At 36.6% G+C, this 22,653-nt stretch overlaps 1 protein-coding gene across 3 annotated transcripts in view; it reads right to left on the bottom strand.

The window, feature by feature from the left end:
* The window catches only part of Ndst4 (N-deacetylase and N-sulfotransferase 4), a 329,647-nt gene that overhangs the window by 17,757 nt on the left and 289,237 nt on the right, over nt 1-22,653 (bottom strand). For all 3 annotated transcript variants that reach the window (XM_052730558.1, XM_052730557.1, XM_052730559.1), the window contains 4 exons: nt 14,592-14,715; nt 12,566-12,740; nt 6,451-6,621; nt 5,181-5,290 (listed from right to left, as the gene is read on the bottom strand). In XM_052730558.1, coding sequence (XP_052586518.1) covers nt 5,181-5,290; nt 6,451-6,621; nt 12,566-12,740; nt 14,592-14,715 — 580 coding nt within the window. The remainder of the gene's footprint in view (nt 1-5,180; nt 5,291-6,450; nt 6,622-12,565; nt 12,741-14,591; nt 14,716-22,653) is intronic.

Here is a 22,653-nt window from a genome sequence, read left to right as displayed (position 1 = left end):
ACATATTAGATGCCATAGCTTTATGGTCTTCATAATCCTCAGGAATTTCTAGTAGAAACTCTGCATAGAAAACAGTATGATATAAAAAATTGCTGCCAGGTATTGATGGAGATCCACCATGTGATTGACACTGTAGTGACACAAAGTTTTGTTTTTTAGGGCCAAAGTGCTGAGAGGCCACGGTTGACAGTGCTGAAACTGAGTGTGGTAGATCACGGGTACCATCAAGGCTCAGAGGATGCCATGGGTTACAAAATGTTTTCATTGATGAAAACCAACCATTTCAAGAAGGGTAGAGGATACAATTCCACTGTTGCTAGTGTAATTTTTCAGACATTGTTTTCTTTGTTAAACAGGAAAATTAACTTAATTAAAACCAAGGAAAGTGAACAAGGTCATAATCAGCAAAGGAACAGCCCACTTGCTGTTAATGAGAGGCTCTTTCTGACTCTTGGTAGGTTAGTCAAACATCAAAGACTTGGGCCAACCTGAAGGAGAAACCGATGCCACCAACATGCCTGAAACCTCTCCAGTGTGCTGCCCGGTTTCTCAAGCATGTGGGGAGTGCTGGTGCCCACTATCAACACAACCGGCCAGCCAGGTAGCGTTTGGAGTTAAAACTTCAGAACTCACAATTTATATTCCCCTGGTCATTTCCTGCTCTTGGTATGTTGATTCAACCAAATTACAGGTGCTGAATTTGTTGTTCCCAGTTCAAAGCTAACCAAGCACAAGGGACAGAGAACTGAACAATAACTATAAGCAGACACACACACACACACACACACACACACACACACACACACACACACACACACACACACACACACTAATGGTGTTTTACAGCTCCAATCAGTCCCACTAAGTCAACAAAGAACAAGAAGATGCCCACTGCAATTGCATGACCAGTCAAAGACTGATCAGCCACACGCTAGTGCTTCCAAGCAGCAATCCCGTTTTGCAAAAGACGAGGAAAGGAAGAGAGAAGTATGGACTTCACAGGCAGTCCCTGGCACATGCCAACCTCCCTATGAAACATCTTGACACCTATGGTACAGCCAGCTGAAGATAAATTGGACTTTGGTAGAGCCCTGCTGGCAGACAATGTCCTTGACGCTGGGGCCTGGAAGGGAAACAGTGCTGTAGCTTTGACCCAATCAGATCCCTAGACACTCACAGAAACTCTAATGCTATTTTATTTCTATGGTTGCAACTTAGTTACAAAAGAAAGGATGTGTAGCCTAGCTGTTTTGCGTAAAGTCAAATGTATGAGAATTTCTGATGAGCACTAACAAGATAGGAAAAATGAAAGAATGAACCAAATAAGAAGGGGAAATTTAAATTTATCGCTATGGGACTTGCTGCATGCATAAAACATGGAAAAGGTTTGCAGTTTTGTTGCTCAGCAGATGTTTTAGAAAGATGAAGCATAATTGACTGGGATGTAAAGTTAATTAGTTGCAGAATATTTTGTTGCCCTGGGCCTATTCCTATAACACCATTGCACCTGAAACTTGCCTCTGCACTTATGTGCTCTCTTTTATGGCGTGAGGGAAATTTTCTTTAGTTTCCTTCCTGACCTATTGCTAGAGTGACCTGATCCATGCTGTCTAGGTTGTACTTGTACATGTTACCAATTAAAATCAGATACATCAGTAGTCAAATGGATAAAAGAAGACAGAGTCATTTCCAACCTGAACTTTCCAATCTGCTCCTTGTATATCACGGGCCTTCTTCTAGCTTTCATTAATTTCCCAAGAGGAAAAACAATTCGGCTTGCTGAGCAAAATGAGATGGGGACATTGGTAGCACGATGGCCCTAAACAGCACTTTCTGCCTCAGGATGAGAATATTTAACTGTGTTAAGGCAAACTACAACACTGATAACAAAGCTGAGGTGTCTGGACCCATGCTGACATCATCTCTCCTTTCTGGTAGTGTGGGGTCTTAGAGTAAGCTTCGGGTTTTTCTTGTTCTGCACAGCAGATGTTGTAAGTCAAAACTTTGTTCAGACTTGGGAATGAGCCATCCTGAATACTGAAGGTCATTTTCAAACATACAGTTTTGTGCCCCTGACTGTTTGGGGTCCTGTTCCATTTACTGCATAGCTAACTTCGTTGACACTAAGTCTAACAGACAGATCTTCTCTAGGTTATATCAATTCATTGTTTCATGGCTTTATTTTAACAAGCATGAAATTGTGAACATAAGAGTCAAAGCTTTTTCACATAATTGTTAAACAACTCTTAGGGCTTGAGTTGGCTGACATTTGACTTCATTTATTATGCCAAGCATCACTATGGTAGTTAAATTTTGTGATATGTGAAATATATTAAAATCCATATATTTTGTGCTTGTTTATAAACTCTCCTTCAAAAGTATGACTTTACAGGTTTATCGAGACATAAGCAACTATTTGCAGTAAAAAGGACAGAACCATTTCCTAGGCTACTGCTGAGAAGGGCAAGATATGCCAACATCAATAACTATTATTGCAAAACACATTATGGGAAGCTTTGTCTACTCCATCAACAGGGGCATGCCTTGTGCGGCTGCTATTTCCATGTGTAGGTAAGAACTTCATTAGGATTGTTTTAGTGGATAAGGAAAAACCCAATCTCATTACTGCTTTTCCTGTCCCTCCATTACCCTCTCTAATTGTCTAATTGCTGAGTCTAATCTTCTGTGAACTGGGAAATTATATAATCAGGCTTGTTAGAATTTCGCCTAAAATTTAATAGGCTTTATATCAGAGCTTGGGGGAGTCCTTTATGAGTAAAGTACATGCCCTTTTAAAGTGTGTTTCAGCTGTTCGGAGTACTTCTTTTTGTTAACTTGCTTACCCCATTTTAAATTTACTTGAATAGATAGTTTTGTCACCCTAAGATGAGGGCATCGTAAATGCTATTCCACATGCCCTTTTGTCACATACTATGTCCCTCCCTGCCAAGAGATGGGTTTCATCTCCATCCCTTGAATTTGGACTTGATTTACTGACTGTTGTGACCAACAGAACAAAGCATGAAGCAAATTTTGTGGCTGTCAAGCCTAGGTCACAGCAGCCATGGTGATATTAGATCACATGGTTCTTCTGCTTTACATTCTTTTTTAGAATGCAACTAGTTCATTGAGAAAAGGCCAAGGGCAAAGAGAAGCTATATAAAGAAACTTCATGCTGCTGAATTCAGTCTTTTACTCAGTAGCCAAAGATGTAAATGAAGAAGCCTCCAGATAATTTCAGTCCTTCGACATTTGAGTCATAAACAGATACTCAGGTCTTCCCAGTGGTGATCTGCTGTGGGATGTCAGTCTGTATGTTGTGAATATGTGTTGCTCTGATTGGGTGATGAATAAAATGCTGATTGGCCAGTAGCCAGGCAGGAAGTATAGGTGGGATAAGCAGACAAAGAGAACTCTGGGAAGAGGAAGGCTGAGTCAGGAGATGCCAGTCCACAATCCAGGGAGCAGCATGTAATTGCACAGAGGTAGAGACACAGAACACGTGGTGGCATTCAGATTAACAGAAATGGGCTGAGTTTAAGTGTAAGAGCTAGTCAGTAGGACACCTGAGCTAATGGCCAAGCAGTTTTAATTAACATAAGCCTCTGTGTGTTTACTAAAGCTGAGCAGCTGTGGACACAGGAAAACTTCCAACTACAGTAATCTTACATATCAATGGGTAGAAAGCAAACAATTCTCAGTGCAATCCTTTCTAATCACTGACCTGCAAAACCCATGATCATGGCAAAAGGGCTGCAATCATGTGTACAAAGTTTAGTAATGGTTCATGATGCAACAATAGATTACTACATGATTCCATTTGGCTATAAACATTTTAATAAATGCAGAATAAAACATTGTTCTGTAATGGTTTCCTCTGAGGCTAGAACTTTCAAACTTGAAGGCAAACTTCTTAAGACATGGGATAGGAAAAGTGAGATGAAACTAAGGAATACTTTAGGACAGGATGTTTACAAGGAGGTGAAACAACAGGATGTTCTAAAGGGAAGTGAAACATTCCATCCTTCAAGGAAGTTCCATAAGACATGAAATAAACAACTCAAAATAGCTGCAGGAAGTCCCTGAAACTGAACAATAAATACAAACAATAAAATATAAACAATAAATATAAACAGTAAAATATAAACAATAAAAACTTCTGACAGTGACTGTCTGAGGAGTTTAGGAGCTTGAAGACTCAGGGCAAGCAGCCTGGCAGAAGCAGAGACTAGAGAAGCAGCCAGGAACAAACAGGTACCAACCAGTCAAACTGCATAAAAGAAACAAAGACCAACTGAGCTGCCTGGAAAAGCCTCAGGCCAACTGAAGCACCAGAAATGGCCACCTCCAACCTATGGAGCTGCCTGTAGGCTGTGGATTATACTCCAAGTTTACAGCTTTTGTCTGTGCTGGGACAGAAGTTTAGAGATAACAGTTGTCTTTGAGCTATTTCTGCTCCTCTATTAACCACAATAAAACTCATTGGTTCACCAAAGTGGATTTCAGTGTATCTGCAATTTTGTCTGTTGTCAGTTTCCTCTCTGGGGTAAGTAGACATTTATTCATATATCCCCAGGAATAGCACCACACAAACAAACACAAAAGCACTTCTCCAAATCTGTCCTAAATATTGTTCACTGTCTCAAAGGGAATGATGACTTCCCATGTTTCACTTCTGTTCTCTTCTATTATTTTCAAGACAAGGTTTCTTCATGTAGCCCTGGCTGTCATAGAACTTGCTCTGTAGACCAGGATGGCCTCAAACTCAGAGGTCCACCTGCCTATACTGGGATTAAAGGTGTGTGCCACCATTGCAAGCCCATGTTTCACTTATAACTTGCTCTGAGAGGACAAGTCATTTTCGCCTTTGTAACTTCAGATTTTAGGACACTGTACACAAAGTGTCAGACATATAAAATGCCTAAACAAATTTACATTGGAGAAAGGCTCAAAAGCAAGATTTATCATAATATAAAGTACATATTATACTTTATAATGTAAAGTATGCCTGTTATTCAAAAGGAGACATCTGATGAGTAATGAGAATATTTCTTTGTGTCTGAGTAGCAGAATGATGTATAAATTCATAGCTAGTATTAATGATGCTATATACACACAGACCAGTGATAATTTACGATGGCAAATAATGGAAGTGAAATCAAGCATGAGAATAGACTCACGTTAGTGCTTCAGAGTAATTATAATGAGGTGTAACTCCTAGAAACTTCTGGACTTCATCCATCACAGTGGCTGGGTCAGATCTCAGCTGCTGTCCATCAATAATTAGCAACTGCAAAGCCAAAAATAGTCGTGTATGAGGAACAAAATGGAATTAAATCTACCAAGCTGCCCCTCTTGACCTGGTATGGCATTAATGAGTCAGGTCACTTTGAATGAGAAGAAAACATACATCACATAGCACACATTTGAATGTTGCTCTTTTGTTTCTTACCTAACTAATAATACTTAAAGTTTTCCTTAGAAATGGTTTTTGTGTTGGTGAATTATGAACTCAGTTTATTCTTAAGCAGAAGTCGATGCAAACGTTTGTTGCTTTGGAATTGTAATATACACAGGGGTTTCCCGTCTCTAGATTATATTACCAACTAACCATCCAGCCTACTAAATGTCATCACTAACCTTGAGGCCAATGGCTCAAGAGTGACCACACAGGTGAAAGTATCCCGTCCGTTCTTACAAACCATGACTGAGAATGAGAAGAAAATGTTTGTCTCTGACTTTCTCACCTTGGGTCCTTACTGGAGAATATGAGACTTGCTCAAGGGGATGTTTAAAAAGAGTATTAATACCAAAGTCTCCTTGGAGCTTAAATTGCACTACGGGCTTAAATGAAGAACATGGAGGATGTTTTTCTCAAATCGTATTGTGGTCTGCTAAGGCCCTTCTCTTTATAGTCATCTAGTATGAGAACCTCTTCTTTCCCAATAAGGTTCTCACATGACAGAGAAAAAGTAGGAATCCATGTGGATACTTTGGTTTGTTTGTTTGTTTTTAAGACAGGGTTTCTCTGTGTTGTTTTGGTGCCTGTCCTGGATCTCGCTCTGTAGACCAGGCTGGCCTTGAACTCACAGAGATCCACCTGGCTCTGCCTCCCAAGTGCTGGGATCGCGCATGTAGGTACTTTTACAAAGTCTCTGGCTAACTGGCTTCTCTACTAGTTGCTGAAGAGTTTCAGTTTTGAATTATATGATGTTTCCTTTGGGACAATGTATTCCTTGAAACCAATTACTCGTGATGGTGTCTCCTACATACATGCTTCATAGCCATCTGACTACATTGAATGGTATTAGTAAAATAAAAAATATGTAAAAATCCACAGTTCTTATTGTCTCTATTGAAAACTGTTACCTGTGGTGAAGCTCATTCCATTTTCTGTGTGTCAGTGCAATGCAATCGTGATGTAAATGAAACCTAATTTCATACCATTACCTGAGAAGTAGCAAAGTAGGTCAGCCATCTTTCTATGTGTACTGCATACCACCCAGGTACCAGACATCTCCTCTGCAATGTTTTCAAATCAGGTGGGGCCCAATGTCCTGTTGTGATGACTTCATAGAAATTGAACCTCAGGGCAGCTGGATCTTCGTGGGATCTCTGGTGCTTTAAAGGAAAAGTGAAGTGTTTTTTTAAATGTTTGCATAATGTTGTGTGCATGTGGACCTGTGCATTTGGCACACTGCTTATTTTAAAGAGCAGATTTAAACTAAATCTCAAGTGATATGCAGATATATTTGGGTTGTTTTGCTTTTAAAACATGTAGGCAAAAGACAGGGACAGAATGAAAAGGTTTTCTACAAGGGTCTGATTAGAAATGAAAATATATTAGAGACAAAAATTAAGCTTGATAAGCTGCAATTTAGATGGACATGAGTGGTCTCACATGTTGCTTGGCCTATTGCATCTTCCCAGTTCCTTCTGATGGTTTCTTTGTGTGGCAGATCCTATGCCTGTGGACACCTCAGACTCTGATTGCTAATCATTGCTTAGGGATGTCCTATTCAAGTTGAGGATGTTCAAAGTGCTTTTGCTCTCTATGGGTCTCCGCCAAACACTATTTCACTCCTGCTTTTCAGTATCAAAACCTAACAGTCATTCACACAAAACCACCATTTGGAAAAATAACAGAGTCCAACTAAATGAGAGTCAGACTTAATGAAGATGTTTGAAAATGTATTAGTCTCGTCTCTAGAAGAAAAACAAAAAATAGTGGTAAATTCTGAATATAAAAAGATGTGAAACATAATTGTTGTCTTTAAAGAAATGAAACCTAGCATGAGAGACAGTAGAGCAATAGATAATACCAAAGCCATATATTTGAATGATGTATAAGAAGTATCTTAAGCCGGGCGGTGGTGGCCCATGCCTTTAATCCCAGCACTTGGGAGGCAGAGCCAGGAGAATCTCTGTGAGTTCGAGGTCAGCCTGGACTACCAAGTGAGTTCCAGGAAAGGCGCAAAGCTACACAGAGAAACCCTGTCTCGGAAAAAAAAAAATGTATCTTAATGGTGACAGCCAGGCTGTCCAATGAGAAAACTTTAATAATGGGTGAAGCTTTTGAGCCAAATGTTTTTTGAGACAAAAATTTCAATGATTAGAGGATAAGCAAACAAGCAAGGGAAATAGAAGTGGAAAAGGCAAGGTAAGTCTGTGTTAAGGTGTATAAGGTGTATGCATATAAATGAACTGGTGTTTCATAATATCTAAAGTGAATATGGAGGAAAATCTACCCTAGAAAAAGCATGGTAATGTATAGGGCCTGCTATGTCCGGCAGAGCTGGTTTTTATTTTATAAGTAAATTCTACATGTAAATTATTCTAGAAAGGGAAAAATAGTTTGGGGGGCGGGCGGTCAAAGACCAAGAGTGGAAAGTAGCTGCCTGACAGGTGAAACTAATATTCTGTTTTATTCATCATGCTGAAAGCATGCAGATTACATAACCAGCCTAAACAACAAAACATGTAGAGGTTCCCTAATTGGAAAAATAACTGTAAACATGCAGGGCATGCGCATTAGTAGAGAACAGCAGGGCTGAAACTTCTGTTATCATCAGTGACAAGAGTGTGCTCAATGGGCTCTTATTGACTTACGTAAGTTTAGCATCAAATTTTCTTTATATCCCTGCAACTAAGATTAGCATAAAAATACGACCAGAAAGTCACAAAGGAACATATTTTATGGAAAAACAGCACTTTAGTTCCTCTGTGAGGTCCATTATAGAAATGTGAGGTAGAAATTACAGTGGCAGGTGACATTTGTACTGGTTTCTGACTCACACCTGCTGAGCAGCAGATTTATGGCCCTTACTGAAAGGACAGGTCTAGCTAAGTAATAGGCTAAATTATTTTGAAATGTGGAGCACTTTGGGGCCCTAGCTTCAGCAATACAGGCAATAAAAAGTATTATCAGAAAAAAATAATTCCCTTAAACCTGTGTATTCAAAGAATTTATTTGGAAAGTAGTCATAGGTAAGCACTGTATTATGTACATTCTATTTCATTCAAGTGATTTAATCTATATAAAACATTAATTTTAGTCTACCCTGAATAGATTACACATTCAGCATTCTCACAATATTTGATTTTAAAGCTTTTAATTAAAGTTTACATCTCAGTGTTTTGATAGTTTTTAAATTAACTTTATTATAAAAGCCTTGCAAATAAAAAATTTCACGCACCCAAATTCACCAGACGCAAAGTCTATACATCTTAATAAACTTCTATACAGTTAGAATAGGGATTCCGAAGCTGTAGGACTTCATATTGGATTTCACGCTTTCAGTATAGAGTACATTTTATGTACTTGTCCACCACCAAAACTGAAAAATCCATGACAGAGTTAGAAATAGAAAAGCAATTATCTTTTTATCCTCTTTCATAACTCACATTCGTTGCCTGCATTTGGTCTTTCTACCTCCTCTAACATTTAGCTTTTTTTGTTTACTCTTCTACATGTTATCCATTACATGCTGGCTAGTTTTATGTCAACTTTACACAGGCTAGAGTCATCTGAAAGGCAGAAACTTCAATTAAGAAAATATCTCTATAAGTTCTGGATATAGGGCCTTTTTTTTTTTAGTTAATGATTGATGGAGTGGAGCTCAGGCCATTGTGGGTGATACAATCTGTGGACTGTAGTCCTAGGTTCTATTAGGAAGCAGACGGAGAAAGCCAGTGTACAGCACTCCCCTATGGCCTGTGCATGAGGTTTCACCCCATTTGATTTCTTGACCTGATTTTCTTCAATGATGAACAGTGCTATGGAAGCATAAGCCAAATCAACTCTTTCCTCTCTAAATTGCTTTTGGTCATGGTGTTTCATCATAGCAATGGTAATCCTCACTAAGATACAGCTGTATATAAATTATTGGTAGTATTTAAAAGAAATGAATTTGTCATGCTTTGCCTTATAACTTCTCATTTACTTTTTTTACCATCAATTTATATTTATTTGTTCTGTCAGTGAAATATAAATAATGTAACTGATAGTCAATAAACTACTTTTCACTATGAGATCCCTGTAGAATTTTAAAAAAGAAAATCCTTTGTAAAATAGCTCTTTGCTGATTTCTATTCAATTTTGATTGTTTCTAAGCAGTTCACTTTTTCTTGTTTTATAAAAATCAAAGTGTATTAATGCTTATATACAATTATTTTAATATTCCTATAGTTTTAGTTAAAATATTTCTTTATTCTTTCAAAATATTACACATGTATCTTGCTCTTTTCCATGTCTTACTTCCCAACTTACATTTTACTTTGACATCAATTTTATGTCTTCTTTTGTATGTATTTATTTGTTTTTGATCCACTGAGTCCAGTTAGTGCTGCCCATGTGCACATGAGTGCTAGAGTCATCCATTGGAGCATAGCCAACTTATGGGTGGCCATATTCCTAAAGAAAAGTGACTCTCCCTTTCCTAGCAATCATAAATTATCAATAGCTTCTCAGCTAGGGAAGGAGCTTTGAGAGCCCTTCCCCAATCTGTGCTGAAATTTTCAGTGCCTTGATCTGTTCAGGTCTTATGCAGGTAGCCACATCTAATGTGACTTCCTGCACACAATAATTATGTCATGTCCAAAGGATGACATTTCACAGTATTCCTTGTGTTTTCTTTCTAATTATATTATTCAGTTTTATGCTTTGAAAATACATTTCTATTTATTAAACAATTTATCACAAATGCCTCATCTTGAGTTTATAATCAATTACAGAATTGATTATCCATTTGTTTTTCTACTGTGTCTTTAATCTTCTCTTTAGATTCATGTGACCACACATGTTTTCTCTAAGCCTATTGCTACTCCTGTGATGTTTTACTTTTTTCCTTCAGAGTCACACTTGTGAGTCTTTTACAGTGGCTGCCATGACTCCTTCTTCCCCATTTGTGTGTGGACCAAAACTGCCTGTTTTTTTTTTTTTTTCTTTTAACTCTATTGCTAAGGACCACATTTCCTGCCACATCATTTAGTTCAGTTAAAGTGATTCAGGCCTAGCTTGTGAATTTGTCGAATTTCTTAGTAACCCTGGCACTGTAGTTCCAACCTCTATCTGACACCATTGCCTTCCCTTGTACTTGGAGTCATTGTGTTCACCATGATTCCTGCAATTCATCTTTCTGAGTATTTTTCTTCTCTGAACTTTGTCTGAGGTGATTTCACTATTTCTGTTTCACAGGCTTCATGCCTCTGATTCATAAATTCCTGTCTCTAGCTCAGATTTTCCCCCAGAGTTTCACATGACTGACTCCATTATACATATTATCATAGGGGTCTACACATTATGATCATTTCCCTAACTCTAGCATTCTACTCTCACCATCACCTGCTTTCTAGCACCCACAACCTCCTGTTTCCTTCTCCTGCACTTGTTGCATGGAAATGTAGGTTCATCATCCAGTTGCCCAATGTGAAGGAAACTTTACTTATTCTTGAACTGTCTTCATCAAGCTCTGCTGTTTTCACCCCTAGGTGCATACTACTTTATATCCCCTTTTGTGTCTACTTGCTTTAGACACACTTGCTTTATCTAGTCTTGATTTCTTAGTAAGGCTATTACAATAGCTTCGAGTTTGACATCTCTGAATGGTCCTTTGAACTACCCTAATCTATACTTTAAGTAGCAGATTTAATGATGTTTTCTAAAAAAAAATATGGTAGTGGTCGTTGTCAGGTGCTCAGATGACAGTCCCTATGGATTTCAGACTCAACTTTTGAAGTATCCATCTGGGTTTTCCTTGGGGCCACAATGGCATTACCATCGACTCTTTAAATGGGGTATGAGCTTTTATAACCAGAGGATTTCATTTATAACATTACTCCTCTGTTGTTATCCTCGCCTTCAAACACTTGATGCCTACATGTCCTTTAGTTTTAAGTCCAAAGTTCATTTGGACTATAGAGAGTGTTCTCAGCATACCTTTACAGAATTTCTCAAAGCACCCTAACAAACAAATGCTAATTGTGAATTATTATGTATAAAACTAGGATAAAAACAGTTCATTGACATTTTATTAACTAAAATGATAATGAAATATAGCATCACAATATTTAAATCTATGATTCTGCACATTTGCTTTATCTTCTGCTATTATTTGATAGATAGGGCTTCAATGTACCTAAACATTTGTCCATCCATTTGAAATTTTCCTTATGATCAGTTCCAAAGTCAGTAATCACAGAAGAAAGGATTTTAACATGCCTATTATGTTATTATCCATTGTTTTCAGAAAATATCTAAATATATTTTTAGTGAAATGTTTGAGACCTTTATCATCACATCTTGCCAGCAAACAAATATAACACAGACTTGTTACTTTCCTAAAAAAGCATTCCATTTTAATTTATATTTTATTGACCTCCAAGTTGGCCATTTTCATATAAACTATTGAGTGGTTATACTTGATGTATAGTAGTATGTTTCCTTTGCTCACTTGTTTACTGATACTAGCATTTATTCTTTTGACAAGTTGGAGGTCATACGCAAATGAAAGCACAAAGTAATTTTCCTTGTACTGTTAAAGATGTACTCCTTAGATGCTGACTTTTAATTTAAAGACAATTTGACGGGCCAAAATTTTACATGTTTGCATGATTTTGGAAATATGTCAATTCTTTTATTGATTACTATTTTTGTTGGTTTGTTTTTCAAGAAAGAGTTTCTTTGTTAGCTCTGGCTGTCCTGTAACTAGCTCTACATACTAGACTGGCTTTGAACTCACATAGATCCACCTGCTTTTGCCTCCCAAGCGCTGGCATTAAAGGTGTGTCCCACCACCACACAACTGTTTATTACTTTTTTCTGTCATTTTACTATTTAAAATCCATTCAACAATTCTGCGTGAGTTAAATATTTAAATGAAAAAAATGCATAGATGAATGGAGAGATAGATAGACAAACAAGACAGATAGACAGATAGACAAACAGACAGTCTGATTTTTGACCTAGGATTTTTTGCACTTGACTCTTTAGTATATCTAGGTTTTATTTTATGATTAAAACAAGCTATGCCTGAATGTACTCAGCACTACTTTTCTGCATTCATACCTGGTACCAAGAATATGCCCTGTCCGAGGGGTCGATAAGGATAGTAATGATCTTGGCTTTGGGAACAAGAGATGCAGCTCTCTTGGGAGCCTCTTCTGAGTGGAAATAGTTAGCACTCTTTTCAAAAAGGAAATCACTGGTAATGTTGGAAGGAGTAGGAAAAAAGTCCATATACCTGCAGGTAAGAAAAGATAATTATTTAATAAGGGCAATATTTTTCATTCTGCCATTCTCCGAACAGGAGAAATTTGAACAGGTCTTACATTTGTTTGCATCAAGTTCAAATTAGTGTGTTATAGAATCATCCAAATAGTCATCATGCTGTGTACTTCTAATGTGAAAGCAACCCAGAATGTTATGTACTTACAACTTATTTAAGGCAAAGGAAAGAGCAAGATAAAGAGTTGAAAATGAATGATGGGATAATATGGTGAATTTGAGCTGATACTCTCTGCTGTCACAAATCAAACCTAAAATTACAGATTATGCCTGAAAAATACAATATTGTACAATCTTGCTTGAATGAAACTTTAAATAGTAAATGTGTGTTTGCAAATTTGAATGCTAAGATTCGTAAGATGAGATTAAAGTTCACAAGACAGAAAGACATGTAAGTCAAAACAGCTATAAAAAAATTAAACAGATTAAAGCATAGCTGTTCTCCTTTTTAACTTTTATAAAATTTGCTAATATATGCAGTAATATCAGCACATGATAATTTATCTAGAGCAATTAAGAGGCTATTTTCTGTCAGTCGATCCTGCAATGCCTCCATAGGTTCACTCCTCCATATGCTGTCAGAACATTCCTCTCTGTGTAGATTATGGAATCAATATGTTCTGAGGCTAATTCAGTACAAGGCTTTAATTATGTGTGTAACCCTCTTTACAGCTCATCACTTCTCTCACCCTCAAATGTTCTAGAAAAAAATAATGAGAGCAATTAAGAATTCATAGAAGGCACTTATTTTCCTCTTTGACATTTGTTATTATGTTTCCCAAATGAAGAGTACTGAAGAATCTCATCTGTATTCTTGCTTAAAAATTCGTGTTCCATTTGAGCTCAGAGATAAGAGAAAATTGCTTTTCTTTCTTTAATAATTTGCGTGTAATTCCAAAATGTAGAAGAGAGATAGGGTAGCAACATCTCAGATGCAGAGTGAACACAGTTTCACTCAGGATGAGGAGTGAGATCTGCCCAATGGCATTGCCCTTGATGGGTCTTATTTCTAGAAGGTTCATGTGTTATGGTGACACACAAAATTAAATGCTACAAATTGTGCATCAAAAGGAATTTTCCTCATATGAGATTTGCCTTATATTCCTTGGGAATGTAAATCCAGGGAAATCAAATATAAGATCATAATTTCTTGGAAAGTTAGGATACAGCCAGAAAAATTCACCAGACTGAATACTATCTCCAATATTAAGTTTATTCTGTTTCAGCTTATGGAAAGTATTGTTATTTTAAATGTTTTCCATCGTTTATCAAGTGCTAATTAATGTTTCTTGTGTGTGTGTGAGTGGAATTGATATGGTTTAGGAAAAGCTCTATTATAGTTTGCATGACAAATATTGCCTACATTGCAATACAACATACACTGCTCATGTGGTTAATGAAGACACATGTCCCAGAGTACAAAATAAAAGCAACCTCAGGCATCACTGTGAAGACAAATTATGCGTTTAATAAAATAAATGGAGAAACTGTAAAATAAGAGTATGCTTGAAGAGAATTTTAAATATTCTTATGAATAATTCTGATGAAAAATACCCTGCAATGTTCGTTATTCAATCATATTAACTTACCAGAAAAATATTATCATTATTGCACTGTCCAAATCAAATTATAAGCAACACTGATTAAACATATCATCATTATAAATTAATTTCTAATTCACTGTGGTATAATTGAGCATAACAAATTTATTCTGTAATTATGCAGATGCCATGCACACATCTGTAATTGCTCTGCAATGATGGAGCATGTGTTAATATTGGAGTTCACTTTTTGTTGTTATTCTTACCACTCAATTCCCTTGTGATAGTTGTTGCCATTAAAAAATTGAACTTCTTCAAAGGTTTTTGGGCTAGGGAGATTGCTGATGATGGAAGGGTGCATAAGAAGAAATAAATAAAGTGCAGTTGTTCCTATTACAAAGAAAAGAAGATACATGTTATATGGCACCAAAAGAAAAGATTGGACTATCAATGTCATATTCTAACCAAAAACAAAATTCAGTAGATCAGTTCTTTCTAGTGTTTCCTTATCACTAAATAGATGTACTTCATTTTAATAACAATCCACCTTGGACTGCTGGCAGTGGTCCAGAGGGTGCCTGGACTGGTCTACTCTGGTGACCGCTCTAGCAAATACCCTAAATAACAATGCAAATATATTTATATTAGTTTTTGTGATTCTTTTTATCTAAGTAGCTTATTTAGCCAAAGTAAAGTGGATGAGAGATCCAGTCAAGGTAGAAGTGCAGAAAGCTGTGTTTCAATTTCCTTCTGGAGTAAGTGCCACAGGCATAGAGAGTCTCTCTATTTTTGGCACCTAAATCTGGTGAATCATTGTTGCTGTTTAATTTCAATCAAGTAGATAAAAATACTTGATATAAGTTGATATTTTATTCATTATATGACATAGGAGTGATGATTGGTGATAATTCTTGATCAGAAAACCACATGTGTTTACCTCAATATTTTTGAAGTTCACATGCGTACTTGAGTCTAGAACATAGGTAATAGAAGGATTGAACAAAGGCTTGAGTAGCTAAAGACACTAACAAACAGCAGACCTAAGGGATCTATCACTTTGCACGGAAAGAGTATTAAATATATAGTATTTGAAATTTATTAAGCATGTGGCTTTAAGTTTGATAGGTTGAATCAAATAAGGAACAAAACTCTCCTTAAATGGCAAGTAGATGGTATTTAAGCAATGGTAAATACTGTTGCAGGTTTTAATTTCCCGAGTCTTCTTTTCATAAATATCCTTTAATCAATTAATTAATTAATTAATTAATCCTATGAATAAACAAAATTATAGGGAACAGCCATTCTGCCTCTTGAATGACAGTTCAAAGACCCTAACCACTATGTATGGATGTCTTATGCAGGGAGCTCTCAGGCAAGACATCTCTTCCTTGGCAAATGTTCTAAGGCAACCTTCACATTACAGTGGTTGGGTTTTTGTTTGTTTGTGTTAATAAAATAACTTAGTAATTTAAATAAAAAAAACTAAGGCAGAAACTGGGTGCAAGTTAGAGATATCTGGAAAAGGGAACCTCAACTGAGAAAATACTTTTGTCAAGGTGGGCCTGTAGGCTAGGTTAAGGGGAATGAATATTCTTGTATAATGTTGGTGTGGGAGGGCCTAGCTACCCTTGGGGAGGTAGTGTGGGGAAGTAAGACATAAAAAAAAACCAACAGATAAATGTGAGCTTGGAAGCAAGCCAGTAACCAGCATCCATCCCTTGGTTTCTCCTTCAGGTCTTGACTCCAGGTTTCTGCCTTGAGTTCCTGCCCTCAGTGATAGACTGTAATCTGGCCATGTAAGTAAAATAAAACATTTTCTTCCAAGTTGCTTTGGGTCATGATGCTTATCACAGGAATAGAACACAAACTAGGACACAAGAAAGTTTTCTTTCTTTCTTTCTTTCTTTCTTTCTTTCTTTCTTTCTTTCTTTCTTTCTTTCTTTCCTTCCTTCCTTCCTTCCTTCCTTCCTTCCTTCCTTCTTTCCTTCTTTCCTTTCAGTGTGTCTTGCCAGGCTAGTTATATATTACTAAAAATGCAGAGCTGGATAAAATTGATGATTTCTTTTCTTTTCCAGTAGCATGCAGAGCAGCATTCAGACTCATGTAAGCAAACCAGAATGGATGAAGCTTATGGATCAGTAACAGCTTGATTTCTGCATGTTCTGTGACTCAAGCATGTGGTGTCTTTAGCAACTGAGTTTTGCTATCAAGTTCTATAAGGTAACCAAGAATATTAGCAATGGCTTGTAATGTTTGGTTGATGAGACCTTACTTTCCAATAGCTCAAAAAATGGTATTTCTTTGCAGTTTTTGGTAATGGCTACTTTCAGCCTATGTTGCCTAGTAGAGATTTGATTGCCTTATTCTAGGATAACTACATGTAAACTTTTTTCCTATATGCATGTATTTAGGAAGTTTCTACAGCAATGGGTTTCTATATGACTTTTTTGAAAGGTATTTTATGCTATTTATCCCTCTCAGTCTTTCCTCTTCTACCTTGGCCCCCTCCTGATCTAACTCTTCCTGTTCTATTATTCTCTTTTGATCCTTTTCACCACTGTAGTCTATCTACCCACTCCTGAAAGCTTCTCTCACATGACCTCTATACGTATTCCAAAGAAACCCATATATCTGAATATTCAAAGATATTGTTTCCTTATTTCACTCTCAATATGGTTGTTATTTATATATAGAAAAATATCAAATATTGCATCATAATTTTTGCATTCTACTACTTTCCTGAATGTATTTATAAACCATGGTTTTCTTCTGGAGTCTCTATGTTGAAATCCATATGCAAAAATAAGGATATTATGACTTCTTTCTTTACTACTTGTATCCCCTTTATGCCTTCATTAATCTTATTGATCTAGCTAAGACTTCAAATATTATATAGAACAGGCATAGGGGTAGAGTGGACATCCTTATTTTTTCCTGATTTTAATGAAAATGCTTTGAACTTTTTCTCATTTAAAAAGATATTGGCTGTGGGTTAATTGTGGTCAAATACATTTAAGATTTATGAATATAGAGAAATCCCTGCATCTCGGATGAAACCAAGTGATCATTATAGATAACCTTATTGCTGTGTTTTTCAATTGAGTTTGCAAGTATTATACTGAGAGGCTTATATCTATGTTCAGCAGCTAGACTGACTTTTAATTTCCCACTTTAAGTGAATCTTTGTCAAATTTTTGTATCAGTGTGGTACTGGCTTTGTAAAAAGAATGTAGAAGTGTTCCTTCATTTTTTTATTTTATGAAATAGTTTGAGAAGTATCAGTGTAAGTTCTTTCCCTAGTTTTGATGGAATTATGTATGAAATCCATCTGACCCTTGAATTTTTCAGTTGAGAATTTTTTAATTACCATTTGTATCATATTGAATACTATAGGTATATTTAAATAATTTATTTTATCTTTATTTAGCTTGGTAGGATATTACACACATAGATATATATATAATGTCTATATGACACATATCATATACATAGATATATATTATATACATATGTGTGTTTGTATGTGTGCATTTCTTTTACATTTCCCTATTTGTTGAAAACAGATTTTTAAAATATGTCTTCATGATTCTTTGAATTTTCTCAGGCTTTGTGGAAGTTGTTGTATCTCATATATTTTGGTATGTTAAGTTTTCATTTTCATTAAATTCTAGGAATTTTTAAAAATTCCTTCTAGATTGTGTCAATTCCTTGACACAAATATAGTTAACAATCAGGAGGGTGTTTTTGGTTTTATGAGTTCATGTTGTTTCTGTCATTTCTATTGCTGTTAATACCTAGTTTTATTTCAGCGTGGTCAGACAGAATGCATGTTTTTATTTTAATTTTCCTACATGTGTTGGGACTTGTTTTATGTCCCATAAAGTAGGAGAGAAGATATAATCAAAATCAGGGCTACAATCAATAAAAATATAGTTAACAATCAGGAGGGTGTTTTTGGTTTTATGAGTTCATGTTGTTTCTGTCATTTCTATTGCTGTTAGTACCTAGTTTTATTTCAGCGTGGTCAGACAGAATGCATATTATTATTTCAATTTTCCTGCGTGTGTTGGGATTTGTTTTATGTCCTAAAACGTGTTAAATTTTGGAGAAAGTAGATGGGTTGCTGAAAAGAATGTGTATTCTTTAGTGTTTAGGTAAAATGTTCTGTAGATATCTGTGAGATTCACTTGACTTATGAAGTTAACAAATTCCAGACTTTTTCCCTGCCAGGGGAAACTTGTTCCAAGCTCCTTGGCCATACTGCTGAAGATAAAAAGGCTGTATTTTGTAAACAGAAGACATAGGACAGAGGCTGTAACTTCAAATGCCAGACAAACAGAAGAAATCAATACCTAACCCTGCTATGGAGCAGTACCTTCCTGAACATAGTGCCTTCCTGAATATTTGATAATTTGACATAAACCTTTAAAGCCAGAAGGCATATAAAGACATATTACAAGTCCTAAAACTCACAACTATCAATCCAGACTATCATACCCAGCAAAGCTATCCATTAAAATTGGAAGGGAAGCTGGGCAGTGGTGGTGCACGCCTTCAATCCCAGCACTCGGGAGGCAGAGGCAGGTGGATCTCTATGAGTTTGAGGCCAGCCAACTCTATGAGTTTGAGCCAGTCCCAGGACAGGCTCCAAAGCTACACAGAGAAACTCTCTGTCTTGAAAAACCAAAACAACAACAAAAAAGTTGAAAGAGAAATAAGTGAAAACCAGATAAAGGAATTTGTGACTGCTATGCTTGCTCTACAGATAATACTAGAAGGAATATGTCAATCTGAATAGGAGAAACACACCAAGAAGTCACAGACAACAAAGGCAGTGTGGACTGGTTGTTGGTCACAAAGACAGAGAGGGTAACTGGAGTGTCTCAGTCAGGCTATTGCCAGGGATCTAGGTGTACTTGTTATTGGGTGGTAGCTGGAGAGTCCCTAGTGGGGAGCAAGCTTGAATCTGGGTCTTTATACCAAGTGACCATGCTCCCTAGTTGTCTTTCATTGTCTAGTTGTTTTCATGCTGACTAGTGATGACTGACATAGTAACAATAAAAACAGATGGAATTCTGGGTTTCCATTTCTAGACACCCCCATCTAGAAAGAGTCCATGTAGTGACTCCAGAGGCTATTACTGTGGTTTCTAAAACTCCAAGCTTAGATACCACAACACTAGCTACACAGTTCAGAGCTACTGACTTCAAAAGCTCACTGTTCGGTTATTCAGCTACCAGGATGTGGCAAAAATGTTTCAATCCATGTCTGGCAGCAGACACTTTTTAAACTACAAAAATGGTGGAAATATTAGAAAGCAACTGGAGAGAAGATATAAGACCTGGGAAGAGAAAGCTACAAAGAACCAAATCACTGAAACAGTGAGCTTTGTTGCCCTGAAGTTCCAGAGGGCTTCAAATGTGGAGGGTCCTGACATTGGAAGCTGTGGCCTACAGCTGCAGAGCACATGGCTCCTGGCTTTAAATGTTCACAACTTCCTCAGATCTGAGCACCTATAGTTGTTGGTTTCCAGCTGTGAAAGCTTAGAGCTATGAATCTCCATTGCTGAGTGTCTAGAACTATAATTTCAGAGATATGCAGGTGTGGTACACAGGATCTTACATCTGCTGGCCCTGGCAAAACTACTTCTTATTTCCATCAAAGACAACTGTTTTTGAAAGAATTTCAAAGAGAAAAAATCCTTAGGCAAATCTAATACTCATTTGAGTGTTTATTATTTAAGAAATAATCACTAACATAAATCAGTGGAGAAAGAGAGTGAGAGCGAAATGGTAAAGAACTGAACATGACCTGATAAGAAGTTAAATGCCAGTCAGAAGAAACATCTTAAACACAGTAGAAAATACAGTTATTAAAGTTATGAGAGGAGTCTCAAAGAATTAATCTGATTTGCTCCTGAAAACAATAGATCACAAAGGAGAAAATGTGAGAGGAAGAAGCACACATTCCAGAGAAAAGTGAATTAGAGGCAGACTGGAAAATTGAAGGGAACATGAAATCCAGGGGTTCCTTAATTGTGTTTTCAGATTACAAAAAATTAAATAATGATGAGGAAAACTAGAGGGAAGGGGTGCAAAGAGATTTGATTTTTTTTTAAGACCTACAAGAGAACTGAGAAAATTGATAGCTTAATATGTGTTAGGGGTTGAGCATGGTTGGATCAGGGAACAGATAAATGAATGCTTTAAAGTTATTGCTGAATATCCAATAATAGATACTTTATGACCTCACTCAGAATAAAGAATTTTTTAATCATTCAATGGCTGTGAAATTGTACCGAGATAGGTCTGCCTTTTTGATCTGAGCCCTACACCTTCATGCCAACAGTATCCGGAAGATGTGAAGTGTCCTCTTGTTCCCCTGGTAGCAGAGAAAATGCGCTGTACTAGGAACAAGAAAGCTATGGCTTGATGTTCTTTATCAACCATGAATTCTATGTCTGCTGCCATGAAATGTTTTTATTTTTGTCTTCTGTTTTTATCATTCTTGTCAGCCATTTGTTGTACAATCCCTTTGGTGCACTTAGTGGAACTGGAGGAAAGGGTTTTATCTTAGTAACAACCAAGAAAACCTATTTTTACACAAACAACCTTTACTTTTAATGTGCCAGACTAAGCCAGGCACATTATGAGAAATGAATACTGAACAAATGGCACTTCAAATGATCTGCTAAGTGTGACACTATTGGAAATCCTCTTTCACACTGGTAATGTTGCTTCCAAGTATGAGGGCGCAGAGCTGTCTAGAGGAAGCTAGAGACATAGTATGAGCTGCCTGAAGTCCCAGGGTCCACTGTCTTGGTGCATTGTCATTCCCTGCCTGAGCTCAGCAGAGGATCCCACCTAGGATTCAGTAGGAGGAAAATGGGATTTTACTTTCTTCTAGTCTCACGACAACTGTAAAGAGGGGATTTTTAAGGCCAAATTTTTTACTGCATATTTATTATAAGGGGTGACTGCATCATCAGGGGTCACTGAAATTTGAGTGTGCCCAAAGGTGGGTAGTTACAGGATACTTGTGACTTTCCTTCAGGAGATTTGCAATCTTTTGATATGTTTTACTAATATCAAAAACAGGCATCTATGGTTGGATTTTTCAAATTATTAGAACCATTTTCATATTAAATAATATATCCATGCCATGTGAATATAGATGTGCAATTCCTGTGTTTTAACTTCTTATTTTATTTGAGAAAGTTAAAAAAAAGAAGAAACAACAACAAAAACAGCTAAAAGCTTTATCATTGCCACACAACTAGGCCACATATTAAAATCTAAAGGTATAACAGATTGGTTTTATAAATATAAACAATAAGGAGGAAAAAGATTTATAGTTAATAACGTGTGGTTTTCTAGCATAACGAAGCAGTAATAATATTCAATGACAAATGATAGAGGGTCTGTCTTTAAATTAAATTTTTAACAAAATTTTACAACACAGGGATGTTTTATTTCTTTACTATTTATTCTCAAGTTCGCAGTGCTGTAGGGAGCTGGCAGGAAATTAATGCACATTTTAAACAACAAAAACATGATATATCTGAAAGTATGTGTTGCTTGTCTACCCTCCCTGCTCATGTGTTAATTCGCTGTTGTAACACAATTCATATTCCTAGAGGAAGAAAAGATTTCAACAACCAATATCTAATAGTCTGGAAATTTTACCCATAACCTTTAAAATGATCTACTTGCTTGTATTACAAATGTCTTCATTGCGGCTTATTTATTGTGACTGTTTGCTTTGTGTTATGGTTTGGGCTCTCCCTGATGAGGGTGCTTCAAGTCCAAGTAGTGAATTCCAGATACAGCAACTCAATAAAAACTTTAATTAATCAGGATATAAGCAAAGTATATAAAACTGTCACACACTGAAGAAAGTATAAAATATTCTAATTGAAAGTGTCATCTCATTGGTGAAATACTTTCATTCTCTTTTACTACATCCTTACACAGTTGTCCTTCAGTGCACAAGAAAATACCAAGGGGGAACAGCCTGGGGAGACTGGGGCATAGCAGAAAACAACTATACTGCACGTTAGTACTTAATGATTATTTTTAACAACACACATATAAAATAATTTGTGAGTAATAACAACCATAGTTCTGAACAGAAATCAATGCAATGCTGATGTACAGTATAAAACAGTCTGAGTCTGAACCATAAGTTACCTTTTCATAACTTATCTCAGGTATTAATTAGGCAAAGCCACAAAAAGTAAAAAACAGGGAAACTGTGACACTTAAACTCAAAAATATCAAAACTTTGATACATATGTGAAACCTTTTTAAACTCCATAGCAAAAGCATT

This window comes from Peromyscus californicus, unplaced genomic scaffold, assembly GCF_007827085.1.
Source record: "Peromyscus californicus insignis strain IS unplaced genomic scaffold, ASM782708v3 Scaffold_9__1_contigs__length_137607984, whole genome shotgun sequence".
In the NCBI taxonomy this organism is placed as follows: Eukaryota; Metazoa; Chordata; class Mammalia; order Rodentia; family Cricetidae; genus Peromyscus; species Peromyscus californicus.
Note: the sequence above shows the minus strand (reverse complement) of the source record. Positions and strands in the feature narration are given on the sequence as shown.